Source organism: Camelina sativa, chromosome 14, assembly GCF_030686135.1.
Source record: "Camelina sativa cultivar CO46 ecotype springtype chromosome 14, ASM3068613v1".
NCBI classification, from domain to species: Eukaryota; Viridiplantae; Streptophyta; class Magnoliopsida; order Brassicales; family Brassicaceae; genus Camelina; species Camelina sativa.
Window position 1 is genome coordinate 16,776,625 of NC_141893.1, and position 15,403 is coordinate 16,792,027.

The 15,403-nt window shown below is 38.0% G+C and overlaps 2 protein-coding genes and 1 pseudogene across 3 annotated transcripts; 2 read left to right on the top strand and 1 right to left on the bottom strand.

Annotated features, from left to right (window-relative positions):
- The first annotated feature begins 571 nt into the window (after positions 1–571).
- On the top strand, positions 572–1,133 carry LOC104741885 (uncharacterized). Its single transcript, XM_010462812.3, has one exon. The coding sequence runs from the start codon at positions 674–676 to the stop codon at positions 926–928; it is 255 nt and encodes an 84-aa protein (XP_010461114.1). The 5' UTR covers positions 572–673; the 3' UTR covers positions 929–1,133.
- Positions 1,134–1,195: 62 nt separating this feature from the next.
- On the bottom strand, positions 1,196–4,146 carry LOC104741886 (beta-1,6-galactosyltransferase GALT31A). Of its 2 annotated transcripts, none has more exons than XM_010462814.3 (11): positions 3,640–4,146; positions 3,146–3,248; positions 2,991–3,037; positions 2,668–2,882; positions 2,514–2,577; positions 2,345–2,417; positions 2,143–2,263; positions 1,975–2,062; positions 1,769–1,894; positions 1,565–1,674; positions 1,196–1,489 (listed from the first exon to the last, which is right to left on the bottom strand). In XM_010462814.3, the coding sequence occupies exons 1-11, from the start codon at positions 3,753–3,755 to the stop codon at positions 1,341–1,343; spliced, it is 1,212 nt and encodes a 403-aa protein (XP_010461116.1). In that variant the 5' UTR covers positions 3,756–4,146; the 3' UTR covers positions 1,196–1,340. The 2 variants fall into 2 exon arrangements, with proteins under 2 accessions (XP_010461116.1, XP_087339120.1); XM_087482994.1 differs by having other exon boundaries at positions 2,991–3,033; positions 3,142–3,248.
- Positions 4,147–10,587: 6,441 nt separating this feature from the next.
- Positions 10,588–12,163, top strand: LOC147928323 (uncharacterized; annotated as a pseudogene).
- The last annotated feature ends 3,240 nt before the right edge of the window (positions 12,164–15,403 follow it).

Genomic DNA, 15,403 nt, shown 5'->3' on the forward strand with positions numbered 1-15,403 from the left:
AATATAAAATAATTAATATTAATAATAAATTATTAAAAATAAATGTACATAATTTTTTTAAAAAATATACATAAATTCATAAAAAAAACTTAAATGTATTAGAAATAGAATAAAAATGAAAAATAATTATTATGCAATGTACTCCAGGTTCAAACTTAGTGTATTAACTATTTTTATGGTCACTATATTTTTCATGAACCAAATAAATCTAAAACCCAAAACACAAAATTTTTAAAAGCTGACCTTGAGAGAATCTTGAAAAAAAAGAAAAAAAAACACAAACTAATTAGTAATTACATTCCTCTTCTATTAAAAGTTAAAAGGTTACCAATTTACCATTAATTAATTTGATTATAAATTAAGTCCAATCTAAAAAATATGTAAGGTCGTCTTTGTCAAGTGGCCACATCTCACGCTAAACCAATTGAGAAAATAAGGTCAAACTCGCCGAAAACTAAAGTGGAAAATTTCTAACTTTGAACTAACTCGGATCCAACTAGGATTCTTCTCTTTCCTCATCCAACACGGTCTTGTTTCGTCGCGTCTTTATTAAAAAAAGACTTTTCTATATAAACACTTTATATTGTTTTTGTTCCTTTCACATAAACATAATAAACCCATTCAAAGATCTTTTTTTCTTTCTTCTTTTAACAATTCGTTGTGAATTGTGATAATGAATTCGATGTTTAGTGCCTTTGACGCCATGTGTGTTGAGATTATGGGGAAGAAAGTTACCGCTGATCCTTATGTCCACCGCTCTGAACGCAACGCTACTTCTTCTTGCGGCCGTGGCGGCGGTCAAAACGCGTCTTTCTCAGCCAAGAAAGATGAAAAAGCTTCCAAGAACATGGATTTGGCGACCAAGACACCGAGGTTTGCTGTTGAGCTCGATGGCCTTCATTGCTTCGAGACCATAGTTCGTTCTTGATCACAAAATCAAGATTTTACGATTTCTTTTTTTTTTTTTGGTTTTGTTTTCGATAATTCTCGTATGTAAATACAATTTTGGAATTATTCAATTTCTTGATGCGAATCATCCTTCATAGTGATTGATTCATTGGTTTGATTGCAAATTGCTCTTGTCTCGTTTTATTAATTCATGAATTTGTATTAAAGAAAAGAATGATTTTTTTTCCCTGTTCTTCAAGAATCGATATCCTCCAAAAGCATCAAACTTTTGCAAGAATTTTTAGGGTTTAGGAGGCAAAAATTGAGGCTTAGATGATGCATGTGATGTTTGAACATGAACATGAATCATAATGACAGAACCTCTATACTAATTGATCCATAAGAAGAAGAAGAAGCTGAAACTATACATTGAAGAAAGAAGATAAAAATAATTAGAAACTTGTGTGCCAAATTGCTCCATCGCCTTCTCCACAACGTTGGTGTACTTGAAGCATTCTATCCACAGATTTGCAGATTCCGCTACAGCTCCAGTCGAAGGATGCTGCGCAAGGGTTTCCTGCTTGACCCTTCCATTCACAATCTGCACACACAGTAGTCATTAATAAACCTTTTTTACCTACTCTGTTACGAGCTAGCCAGATTTTTATCTTTTTACCCAAGGGTGTTCCGCAGCAGAGGCTTCTATCATCCATATGTTCAACATCGAGACCAATGAACCAAGAACCTAAAGAGACATCTTCATTTGCATACTTGTGAAGTAGTCGCCTGAAAAGAGACCGTGGGTGACATGAGTCAATTTGGGATGAGGATTGAGGATGATTGTAAACAAGAGTCTGTGAGCTGAGAGAGGAGAGCTCACCGGTTCACTGAGATATAAGTTGCTAAATCTTTGGAGATGGCATAGATTTGTCCAGTAGCGTGTCTGAAGTACTTGTTTCCTTCTTCACCAAACTTCCAATATTCTGGCTCATGGTATTTGACTCCTCTGCAGCACAATAATCCGGAAAAAAAAAAAGAGTCAACTCCTGATCTGCGTAGAAACATGAGAGCTTGTGACAGACTTACTTTTGAGCAAGGACAGGTCCAGACTTCATGCAACCAATGTACACTCGCGGTTTCCATCTATGGCGAGCCAATGTAGAACCAAGCATTCCTGAATAATTATAACTTAAACTTTAGTTAAGCTTTTTCTTGGAACAGTACGTATTTTAATATGCATTTTATGTAACTAACCGAGATTTACGTGAACATCATCATCCACTTTGACGTAGAAGTCTGCATCCCATTTTGCAACAGCAGATGAGAAGTATATTTGGGTTTTAGTTGATAATTCATGATAACCTTCTATGTGGTTCTGCGAGATATTCCACTATTTATTAGATATTATCAACTAAGGGAAAAGGACAACAGAGCTAGCGCTACAAATCAAAGCTACCAGGCGAAAGAAGTCTTTATGTTGTTCTTCTTCAGCTTCAATGGTGTGGTCCAAGACTCCTCCAGGAGAAGAACTATTTTAGAATTATAGTTATCCATATCAAAGTATAACAGTCAATATTATTTACTGTTTAGTAAATGTTTTGGAAACCAAATTAAGAAAACTCTACCTGTGACCTATGACAAATCGCATAATGATTCCCTTCTCTGTCTCTAATCTTTTCAATTCCTCCCCTGCAAAAAGTAAAGCAAGATTCAATCTTTTTGTCACATCATCTGCTATATATGGGAGCTTTAGAAGAGCTGGTTCGGTTCTTGTTGAACCTTTAGGAAGCCAGGTTCCTCTTATCGAGTCTCTTCGTTTTCTGCTACTGAAAGCAGTCATGATTCCCACCACAAAGAACATCCGAGGCCGAATCTTGTTCGATTTGTCTGCCTCTGATTTTGCAACAGTTGGAGATCCATCTCCACCACCAGATCTTGCTGCTCGAGCTGTAGCTAACTCTACCTCAAGCGAAGAAATTGTCTTGTCTAATGTCCTGGTACATGAAATAGCAAAATGAATTTAAAATGTAACTACAAAGCCTATCTCTAATAATATCATATCATAACATCATGTTTCAGTGAGACAAATAAAGGCACTTTACTTGATAACATCATGAGTATGTGAAACTCGAGACAGAATGTCACCTTCCTGGATAAAAGAAGAAGAACAATGCCAAAGTCAAGATTTAATTTTGCAATAAAACTGGAACAGATCAACAGGTGATGTAAAACACACAATATGTCATCATCTACTTGCCTTGCTCTCACAATCAATAAGAGGATGAAGTGACCTGGCTTGATCATTTTGCAGAGGTAAAGCTCTCTCAATGCCATCTACGGTCTCAGATGTCCCCAAAAGCCTAAAAGAAAGAAACAGATGTAAGTAAGATCAGAAGAAGCTAGGATTAATCAACCAAAAAGGGATTACTAGCTAAAATAACAATTGCCTAACTTGACAAATCTACTTGTACTAAAGCTACTTGCACAAAAGACAGAACCACTACAAAGAAAAAAGAAAAGAAAACATAATCTTTTCACTAGAATAAACATAATTCAGCATCAGAATGTTCCAGATTCACCAATGTGAAGACAGAAGATACAGTAGAAAGTGACAAAGTTGCAGACTTTTGAAGCTACATCTACATAAAAAACCCCCCTTTTGAAGCATTAGCATTAGTTACCCATACAAAACAAGACCAAGAATCCGCAGCATTAGCATTGAAAAATCTGAGAGAGAGAGAATGAAAGAACCTGTTAACGACAAGAACACCAAGAACGAAGCTAGAAACGCAGAGAAAAAAAACCCATCTCGCTGAAACACCAGAAGAAGAAGAAGTTGTAGATTTCTGATACCTTCCCATTCCCATTTTTTGTTTTTTCCCTTTATTTTCTATAAAAGAAAAACTCTGAGTGAGAAGAAGAAGAAGAAGAGGAAAGCTTGTTTTCTTTCTTTTTAAGGTTGTCTAGCGAAAACAACATGTGAACTCATCAAAACGACATCATCGTCTTCTCGGATGAGCAAAAAAGGAAAAAAAAAAAAAACAAAACTCAATAATGTCTATAATTGATTCCTCCTTTTTCTTTTTTATCTTTTTCACCACTCTCTTTTAATTTTGCAGTAGACTACTTAACTTTTTATTTTAAAAAACAAAAACTAGAAAATTAGTGTAAAATGATTTTTCTTTAAATTCAAATGTGTGCTTTTTTGGTTGCTCAATCAGAAAAGGAAAAAAAAAACTCATTATTGGTGGCTTAAATGAGTCGCGTGAATCTCTCAGCTTCACTATTGTTGTGTTATGTTCTGTCCGTCCCAAGACAAAAGGCTAGCTTCCAAATTTGCCCCTTTATTCTTCACACATTTGTTTTCTTTCTGATTTTTAGATACTCTTCCACGGTTATACTATAACTTATCTTTTCTTTCTCTCTCTTTTCTTTTTTTAATAAAAGGCTAGTATAACTTATCTTCACGAAATTACCTTATTTATATTTTTGTAATTTTTTTCTTATATATGTATATGATAGAAATTTGGAGTAAGTTATATAAATGTATATTACATTTCCTATTTCATACACTGATTTATTTTTATTATTAAGTATTCTATAAGTATTCTTTTAACATTTATCAGTTATCATTTATCTCGTTGGTTTCCTCAGATATGCAGGGTTGACCAACTATCTCCAACTGTAGAGGTGAAAAGAGTTTGGTAGTATTCAGTAGTAACTATTAGGATTTTGGGTTCCTCATAGTAAGTTTGCCCCACATCATCCTCTAAAACAGCGAACTTATTAATAGTTCTTCTTCCTTTTGTGAAGGCATGGAAGTAGCCTGTATTTCGGTCCCCTAAGGTGAGCCAAAGTTGGCGACTACGCTGTTTTCAGAACTCCTCTTCCTCGCCATATGTCTTTTCTAGATCCTCTGTTATTTTGGTGATATCAGTTGGGTTTGTGAGTCTCAAACATGGCAAGGTCTAGCTTCTCCTTGCATTCAATTATTCTTTTTTGGCTATTGACGTGTTTTTCTTTTGCCCATTTGATTAGAGCACTTTTGATTCTGCTTATCTTAAGGTCCACCTCCTCTGAGATTGCAGGGTCTCAGTTTTCCTCGATCAATCTGGATACTTCTTCGTTTGATTTCAGTCTTCTGTCATACCGAAATAAGCCCTTGCCCTTCTTTCTTTTTAGATCAAAGTAAGTGATAATTGGTCTGTGGTCAGAGCCTTCGAAGCGAAGGTACTCACTTATGCCGGATGGGTAAGAGGTTGCCCATTCACTGTTTGAAATTGCACGATCCAGTCGATAGAAGACTAGGTGGTCGTGACGTTTGCCTCTCCATGATAAGAAGTTTCCTGAATGGCGAAGGTCGAAAAGGTCACATTCTAACATGAAGGTTCTAAGGTCGATGAAGGATCCTTCAGGGCGTTATGGTCCACCAGATTTCTCAGAAAAGTCTATGATATCGTTAAAGTCTCCTGTTAGGATCCATGCTTCTGATCTGGTTCTTCCAACAAGTGATAATTGATCCCAAATGCCTTTTCGCTTTGTTTTGTCAGGTTCCCCGTAGATGAATGATGCGAAGAAAGCTTTTCCTTCAGCTTTCACCTGAGTGTCAATGTAGTTTTGGTTCTCAGCTAGGATTTGGAGTTTGATGTTTTCCTTCTAGAGCAGAGCGAGTCCTCCACCACCTGGACTGTGAGGAGAAACCAGTTTCATTTTTGTGAAGCCAAGGGGTTGTGTGGTTGTGAGAACCACATCATCAGGGTTTTTTGTTTCCATGAGAAACATTATATCTGGAGATAATTGTCGATTCATCTCCTTTAGTCGTCGGACTGTTGTGGGATTCCCCAAACCACAACAGTTCCAGCTTGCAATCTTTAAGGAAGAGGTGGGGGGGGGCTTTGTGAAAACCCCGATTGCTCTTTACTATGACTGGTATGATAGGCATTTGAGGAGGATTGCGAGTGGAAGAGGGCCCTGCTTCATATCCAAAGTTTTTGTCATTTCTACCCTGATCTTGGTTGTTTGTTGGGGAGTTGGTATTCCTCGATTGATTTGACTTTCCGGAGTTATGGCGTCTATTTGGAGAGTTATGAATTAAGGTTTTGTTTCTCTTGCTCGACTTTTCTCCTCGTAGGTTTAGGGGGCTTCTATTAGTAGATTTGTTCAGTGGAAGTCTTCCTCTTTTCTTTCTTGGTGCTGCAGGTTGGTCTGAGATATCAGCGGGATGGAGAGGAAGATCAGGAGATAATTCTGGGACCTCCAGGGTTTCAGTTGTTGGTGGTTGGGGAGTAAGATTTGCTTGGGTGGCTGCCGCAATGATTCCAGCAGCTGTTTCTGCCATCATACCTCGATTCTCCCCTTGAATGACTCTCTGTTTCCTTGACATGCTTTCAGTTGGATCCGAACAGGTTGTATATTGTATGGTAACGTCCCGTAGTTCTCCCATGACTTCATCTGTTGAAGGTATGGCATCGGGGTCAGTAGATTGCGGTTCAAAGGGTGGGAGTCGCTCTAGATGTGGTCTCCTGGATCTAGGAGTTTCAGAGGATTCAGACCAGTTAAGTTCTCTTGGGGTTGACTTTTCTCTCCACTGGAAGTTTGGGGACAGGGTTCCATGAGACGACCTAGGCCCTCGGTTTGAGATTCCTCTGCTTTGGTGTTCGAGGGGCCTCGGGGGAGATCTCCTATAACCATATGAACGAGAGTCATGGGATCTAGGGCGGTAGCTTCTGTTTTCAGTGGGGGCCCTATCGTCGTATTTCCTCTTGCTTCCTGAGATGTAGCTTTGATAGGCATTAGACCTAGGTTGAACCGAGTGGTTACGGTCCACTCTCTCTCTGTAAGATATGTGGCTACAGCTTCCTGCAGGGTGGTCATTGGGTTTTGACTGGGAGGGTGCTCTAAAGTTGTCTTCCGATGTGTAGTAGTTCCTATGCACCACCGCTGGAGGGTGTGAGGGGGTTGCATAGGATACAGGGTTTCCTATCTCTTTTATCTGAACTCCCGGGCATGCTTTTTCCTCGTGAGTTAGTTTTTGGCAGTGGTGACAGTGGTTTTTAAGGTTCTTGTAATCCAGATGAACGAGAGCTTCACTCCCATTTGCAAATTCTACGACCGTCTCCTTGGTTAGTGGTTGCAAGCCATTGATCAGGACTTTGACTTTTGCAGTAGCAATTGTTATTTCCATCTCCATAACCTTTCCTAGCTCATCACCGATTGTTTGCAGCATCTCTCGCTGCCAATAATGTTAAGGTAGTCCTTGCACTTCGATCCAAAAGGGAATCATAGATGGGAAGGTTTCAGAGATCACAGGTTCCCATTTTTGAAGGATGACCATCCATTGATCAAAGTGGTAGGGTCTATTTTCAAGTACTTTTTGTAGATCTTCTTCGTATTCGAATTTGAACTGGAAGCAGCCTCTTCCTAGGTCAGCGCTTGTAGCTTTACCCCTTAGGGTCCATCTGTTAGTGAGGAAGGGAAACAGGGCATACAACCTCTGCACTGAGGGGTTTGTCAGTCTTCCCATGAGGGTAAGGGCATTTTCTTCAATCAGGGTTGAAGTATCTAGTTCTGGGGCTCTGATGCGTTTGCAGGGAGGATGAGAGTATCCTCTTTCCAGTCTTTTATCCTTCTGGAGGGCTGAGTAACGGTTTGTCATTTGTGGTTGCAGGTTGGTCCATAAAAACTTTAGGAGTAAGCAGGTTTCAAGGTTTTGGGTTTTGATATCGTTTCAAAGCTTAAAAAGTTCGTACCGGTTAACGGAAACAGACATGAGCTGAGCTTAAACAAAAAGATGAAAGACAGGGTTACCCGAGAGATCCATGCTAGCAGGTAGAGGTGGTTGTACACGGCGAGCAAATGATTTGAATTTCGCCGAAAACGGTTTGAATGGTCAGAATCTTCGCGAACCAAACATCAAACCTGTGGATATTGCTTCTTTTAGGAATAGAAAGTTGGTGAGATCCGGTTAATAAGAAGGTTCATGCTGCTTTTAGTTGACCTCGGGACTTGTGTTTGGGAGAGAAAGTCAGCTTCGATCTCTTCAGTTTCCTCAATCCTTCGTTAATCATGTGGTTAAAGTCATTCCTTTAAATTTAAATTCTCATCTATGTGATCTAATTTTGCATTTTAGGTTCCTAACAAAATCTAACCATACTTATATACTTTATGTTTGCGTGTAATATTTACATATACAAATAAAATGTCCATAACTTTGCTTAGTGTAGTGGATCTTAACCACCTTTTTTCCTAGCTAAACTACATTGTACTATGAGACAAAACCTGAGCATGAGATTGTTTTTTTAAGGGGCTCGACGTTATTAATCTATAGATCAAGGTTTTGATGCAAAGAGACCATAGAATAATTTATGTATGTCGACTTTAAAATCAATAAATTTGGACCAGAGGGTGGCCACCAATCTTGAATAAATAAACAAATTATAATGATTAGCACCATTACCCATCAATTTAACGAAAGTATGGATTGAAAAACTACAGATAAGCATGTTAATAATACAATATTCTAATGTTTCCATACTCATTTCGGCTAAGGTATACATAACTTTGAACCAAAGGAACATGTAATTAAGAAGGGCAGATGATTTTAAATTCTATTATTCATGAGCATGGGAATCGTCCTCTCGAGCATTGGTTAATGCATGAATCATGATGATTATAAGCTATCAAGGAACATCCATATATAGATCCTATAATCAAAAAAGAAGATTTTTTTTTTCTTTTCCAATTTTATATACTGACTTTTGTATATATTTACAACAAATGGTTACATTTATATACTTGCCATTCAATATTTTTTGTTTTTGTAAATTATATGTAACACTCTCTGCGTTTCACAAAATCTATCATTCTAGAATGTATATATTTTTTTTTTTTGACAAAAAAAAAAAGAATACATTCTTTTTTTATAATAAATTTCTTAATTTACATCGAATCTAAATCATTAATCACATATTAAATAAAAGCATAGATATAAAATTCAATTTTAAAAAAACTTTGTGTCAAAATAATATTTTTTGTTAAACAAATGGAATAATTTTCATGATCCCATCTATCTTAACATTTTTGAAGTACATTTTTGTGTCATTCTCTCTTATCTTTGTATCCAAACAAGTCTAAACTAAATTCTCTACAATCCTTACAACCAAACACAATCATTTCCTTATTTGATAATATTAATTTCCTAAAATATATCTATCTAATTTAAATCAATATGTTAGATTAAAATATAATTCTCTTTTCATTTTTATTTAATCTTATATTTAATTATTTTAATTACTATTTAATACATAAAGTTAATAAAATTTTAGATTTTTTTCAGCATATAATGTGATTTGAATTTTTATAAACGGATATATATTAAAAATTGTCTTAGGATATTGGTAACCAAACAAGTGTATCCACATATAGAGCTCGGGATACATTTTTGGAGTACAATAGGGTGTCATCACTTTTTGCCAACTTTGGGTCGGGTTTTTAACTAAAATTATAATTGATTCAATTATCTGGATCCTCCTTAAGATTGCCGAATATTTTGGGCCGGTTTTTAATCCATAGCATACTTATTTACATCCAATTAATGCCAATTAATGGCCATTATATCTTAGGAAAGATCTAATTTGCATGCCGAATTTTTAGGACCGTGTTTGACAAAAAGAATTAATAACCCAAATTATGTAATCACATCCTCAATCACATCCCTATAATATAGCAACTAATTCAAGATGAATACATCTTAGGAAATATCAAATTTGCGTTTAACAAACGATTACATATTTGGTAAAATCTTATTAGCTTTAAATGTACAATATTAATCCAATAATATCAATTGAGAATCATAATAAGAATATGCCATTTCATTCATACCTAAATCATAACTAACAAATCGTAAAATGTATATTCTCAACTTGCGAATCAAGAGTTTCTACAAAAATATACCTACAACCGTTAACAATATATATATATCAACAAAATAATAGACCATGGTGTACCACAGGGTAAAACCTAGTTGATAAGTAGTGCGGCAGAAAATACATTCATTTAAGTTAATTGATTGTGTTTTTCTTCTTTTGCTTCAATGTTAGAAATAAAAACAAATAGAGTCATCATAAATAATTTACTATCATATCAAAGAGGGGAACATAGAATCACGAAAGATGTCTATAGAAACGAAATAAAACGAGAGAATCACGTTTAATAATTCTCATTTTTATGAGATTTTGGTACTTGTAAGGGAGACAAGAGTATTATAGTCAAATATATCAAGTAGACGAAAGAGTGGGCAAAGGGCAATCATACAAAGCACATTCCCAATTCGAAATTCAAAAGAAGTGGATGGCATGTTCGTGAACCGGCGTTGGTCGAGTGGTGACAAAAATGGATCAATTGGTAACTATTGGGTTGAGTATTGTATATTGGGCCTCGGTAGTAGATTGAATAACCAATTTTGTATAGTAGCTTGGTCAGCACGTCTAAGGTTCATCAAAGTTGTCGAGTCTTGTATATAAACGCCGCAAGGCACTCGTGAACAACAGACACAGCATTCATTTAATATTTACATGGTATCAGAGCATAGATCCTTCTAACTGATCTAGGCTTCTAAATTTCTTTGAGTTTTTTCGTTTCTAATTTTTTCTTTCTGTTTTGTTTCTTGTTTGGAAGTTTCGAAAGTCTCTTGTTCGTACGATGGGGGACGACACTAAGAAGATTGTCGAAACCGGCGTGACCGGTGATAAAGGTGTTGCTTTGTCACCTTACTCTGTGTTTGCTTCTGATAATCCAGGGGCGCTGATCACCTCGGTGCAACTGACGGGTGATAATTATAACGAGTAGGCTACGGAGATGTTGAATGCTTTGCAAGCGAAGAGAAAAACGGGTTTCATTGACGGGACTCTGAAAAAGCCGTGTGAGGGACATGCGGATCTCGAATCATGGTTGAGTGTCAACTCAATGAGAGTAGGGTGGTTGAGGACATCTATTGAGCCTCATGTAAGATTGACGGTGACGTTCATCAATGATGCCCACAAGTTGTGGAAAAATTTGAGGGAACGGTTCTCAGTTGGGAACAAGGTGCGTGTTCATCAGTTGATAGCTAAACTGGCGGCATGTAAACAAGATGGTCAAGCGGTGATTGGCTATTATGGACGACTTGCTAAGATGTGGGAAGAACTCCAAACCTATCGACCTCTACCGGCGTGTACGTGTGGAGCAGCGGCAGCGTATGAAAAGGAGAGAGACGAAGAACGAGTTCATCAGTTCGTGATGGGACTAGACGAGTCAAGGTTTGGGCATGTCGTGACTGCCATCATTGAAGCAGACGTGTTGCCCGATCTCGGAAAGGCGTATAGCAAAGTTATTCGAGAAGAAGATAGACTGAATTCAGCTAAAGCTCGTGAACAACAACATGAAGTTGTTGGGTTTGTGACTCGCCTAGAGCAAGGAAACGGTGAATCAAGTGGAACTCGACGTGAGTCTCGTGACGGAGGTAATTTTGGAGTTCACGGCTCTAGTGGAAACAGAGGACGTGATAGACTATGCTCTAACTGTGGTAGAGCTGGGCATTAAAAGAACTCTTGTTGGCAGATTGTGGGTTATCCTGAATGGTTTTCAGAGAGAGGCGGTAGAGGAGGACGTGGTCAATCACGATGAGGTGGTCGCGGTGGTTATTTTGGTGGTCGTGGAAGAGGTCAAGTGAATGTTGCGTACACAACAAGCCCAAATCCTAATGCAGTCTCCGCGGACCTCACTCCGGAACAAATGTTGCATGCACTCTCGCAACTACTTAAAGAAAAATCAAATGGTGGGAGTGACAAACTAATGGGTAAGAAATACGGAGATGTGATCCTTGATACAAGAGCTTCACATCACATGATGGGAGATTTATCGGTGCTTTCAAATCTCCAAAACACTTCTCCATATACCATTGGTTTTGCAGATGGAAGTGTGACATTGTCAAAATAAACGGGCGTGTTTCGTTTGTCAGATCGTATTAGTTTATACAATGTGTTATATGTACCTGATTTGAATTGCACGTTAGTATCGGTTTCAAAGCTTTTGAAGCATTCTAACTGTTTTGCCTTTTTCACTGATGCGGTGTGTGTTTTACAGGACCGGTTTTCGAGGACGCTGATTGGAGCCGGGAAAAAACGTGATGGAGTTTATTATTTTACGGATGTGCAAGCTGCTCGAGTAAACAAGACAGTTCGGAAAGTTGATGGAGTTATGTGGCATCAACGATTAGGACATCCTTCGTTTTCCGTTTTATTTACTATGCTTTTGTTTTCCGGTGTTTCTGTTTCTGCTAGTCCAAGTCCATGTGAGACATGTTTTCGGGCTAAGTAAACTAGAGAGATGTTTTCTGATAGTATTAATAAAATAAGCAAGTGTTTTTCCTTAATTCATGTTGATGTTTGGGGTCCGTATCGTATTAAAGCCTCCAATGGCGCAGATTATTTTTTGACAATCTTGGATGATTTTTCCCAAAGTGTGTGGACGTTTTTGTTGTTAGAAAAATCAGAGGTTAAGAGTGTTTTTCAAAACTTTTGTGCCTATTTAGAAAAACAGTTTGGGAAGGCAGTTAAAATGGTTAGGAGCGATAATGGAACAGAGTTTCTTTGTTTGTCATCTTTCTTTAGGGAAAAAGGTATTGTCCATCAAACGACTTGTGTGGGCACACCGCAACAGAATGGTAGAGTGGAAAGAAAGCATCTTCATCTCCTCAATGTTGCAAGATCCTTGTTATTTCAAGCTCAGTTGCCTACAAAATTTTGGGTAGAAGCGGTCTTAAATGCGGCACATGTTATCAATTTGACGCCAACAAAACTGCTTCATAATAAATGTCCGCATGAGGTGCTATTTGGACAACAACCGGTGTATGATGATTTGCAGGTGTTCGTTTCATTGTGTTATGCACATTAGCAGATTCGGGACAAAGACAAGTTTGTTCCTCGTAGTAGAAAGTGTGTGTTTGTGGGGTATCCGTACGGTAAGAAAGGTTGGAAATTATATGATTTGGAAAACAATGAATTTTTTGTCTCTCGTGACGTAATATTCAAGGAGGATGAATTTCCCTTCTCTGCTCAGCCAGAACCAGGACTGCCTCATGATGTTATATTCAACACATGTGATACTGATTGGTTTGTCGATGGGTCAGCAACTATTGGAATCAGGGGGAGTGTTAGTAACACCGAAAATAGGGGGAGTCCCCAGGATAGTGGTTTGGTTGGTAATGTTGTTGAACCAGAAGTAGAAGAAGTTAGTCCAGCCGAACTTGATGGTGCCATTCTTGAAGTTGGTCCCATTTTACCGTCTGGTTCGTCGGCGGTTGTTGATGGTTCTACTGACCGGAACTTTGTTGTCTTGCAGCCCGAACCTGACATGGGACAGGGCAAATGTGCGAAAATACCGTCTGTTCGTTTAAAAGATTATGTGTTATACAACGCAGTGGCAAGTAACTCCGCTAATCACGTTCTTCCCGACCTCTCCACCAGCGATTATTGTGACACGGTCCAAGGTACCTCTCTTTATCCCCTCACTGATTTTATCACTGACGCTCGGTTTTCATCTCGGCATCAGGCGTTTCTTGCAGCCATTAGTGCAGCGGTTGAGCCATAAAGTTTTAAAGAGGCTCTCAAAGATAAGCGTTGGACGAATGCTATGGGTAAAGAGGTTGGAGCTCTTGAAGAAACAAAAACATTTAGTGCCGCAGATTTGCCTCCCGGGAAAGTTGCACTTGATACAATGTGGGTTTATAGAATTAAGTATCACTCTAACGGGAGTATTGAACATTATAAGGCACGACTTGTGGTGTTGGGAAATCGACAAGTTGTTGGTCAAGATTTTTCTGAAACCTTTGCACCGGTTGTCAAAATGACAACGGTGAGAGCTTTGTTACGTCTTGTAGCTGCAAATAATTGGGTAGTGCATCAAATGGATGTGCACAACGCTTTTTTTCATGGTGATCTTCGCGAAGAAGTGTATATCAAGCTTCCGCAAGGTTTTACATCTTCATCTCCAAATAAATTACTTCGCTTACATAAAGCTCTTTATGGATTACGACAAGCTCCGAGATGTTGGTATGAGAAGCTATCTACGGCTCTCGCAAAGGCTGGTTTTGTTCAGTCTTATTCTGACTACTCTTTGTTCACCTACACACGTGGGAGTGTAGAGATACGGGTCTTAGTTTATGTTGATGATCTTGTTGTTTGTGGTAATGATAGTGAGGCCATTCGCAAATTTAAGAAAATCTTGGGGAGTGTTTTCGTATGAAAGATTTGGGAAAACTTAAATATTTTCTCGGCACTGAGATTGCCCGAAACGAAGAAGGTTTTATGTTGACACAAAGGAAATATGCGTTGGATATTGTAAGTGAAACATGGTTGCTGGGTTCAAGGCCTGCTGTTACACCAATGGAACAAAACCATCACTTAGCTTCGGATAATAGTCCTTTCATTCTGGAGCCAGCATCATATCGAAGACTAGTCGGTCGTCTTATTTATCTTGCCAATACTCGACCTGATCTTTCTTATTCTGTTCACATCTTGTCACAATTTATGCAAAAGCCACGGGAAAGGCATATGGATGCTGCATTACGTGTAGTCTCATATCTTAAAGGAACAGCAGGGCAAGGTATTTTACTCAGTTCTCGTTCCGACTTGCAACTCTCAGTTTATTGTGATGCCGATTGGGGTACATGTCCGCTCTCTCGTCGTTCTTTAACCACCTATGTTGCTTTCCTTGGTGGTTCTCCTATCTCTTGGAAGACTAAGAAACAAAAAGTGGTGTCGCAATCGTCTTGTGAAGCAGAGTATCGTGCAATGTCTATTGCCACACGTGAGATAATGTGGTTACGACAACTTCTTAAAGATTTGGGTTTTCCACCAAACGGACCTTCTCGTCTCTTTTGTGACAGTAAGTTTGCGCTTTATATTGCTGCTAATCCCGTTTTTCATGAAAGAACAAAATATATCGAGAACAATTGTCATCGGGTACGTGATGCCATCAAGAGTGGCGTTCTTACAACTGCACACATCGGTACTAAGGAGCAATTGGACGTTTGTAATCTACACGCTCCATCTTGAGGGGGAGTATTGGGCTGAGTATTGTATATTGGACCTCGGTAGTAGATTGAATAACCGACTTTGTATAGTAGCTTGGTCAGCACGTCTAGGGTTCATCAAAATTGTCGAGTCTTGTATATAAACGCCGCAAGGCACTCGTGAATAACAGACACAACATTCATTTAATCTTTACAGTAACCGAAAGAACAATCGAATGATCATGATTTCAATATTTTTTTTCTGTACTATATATTTCAAAATTTAGTATTCTTATTTCTCACATTTTCCACAATTAATTAAAAAAAAGTATCAAACCACAAATAATTGATTTTGTTGAGTAAACTAATTTATTGGGTGATAAAATTGGGTTAAGTTAATTTAATTTATTCAACTAGTTTTTAGGTAATTTTTTTGTTTGATTTTTTATCTCTAATGTTTACATA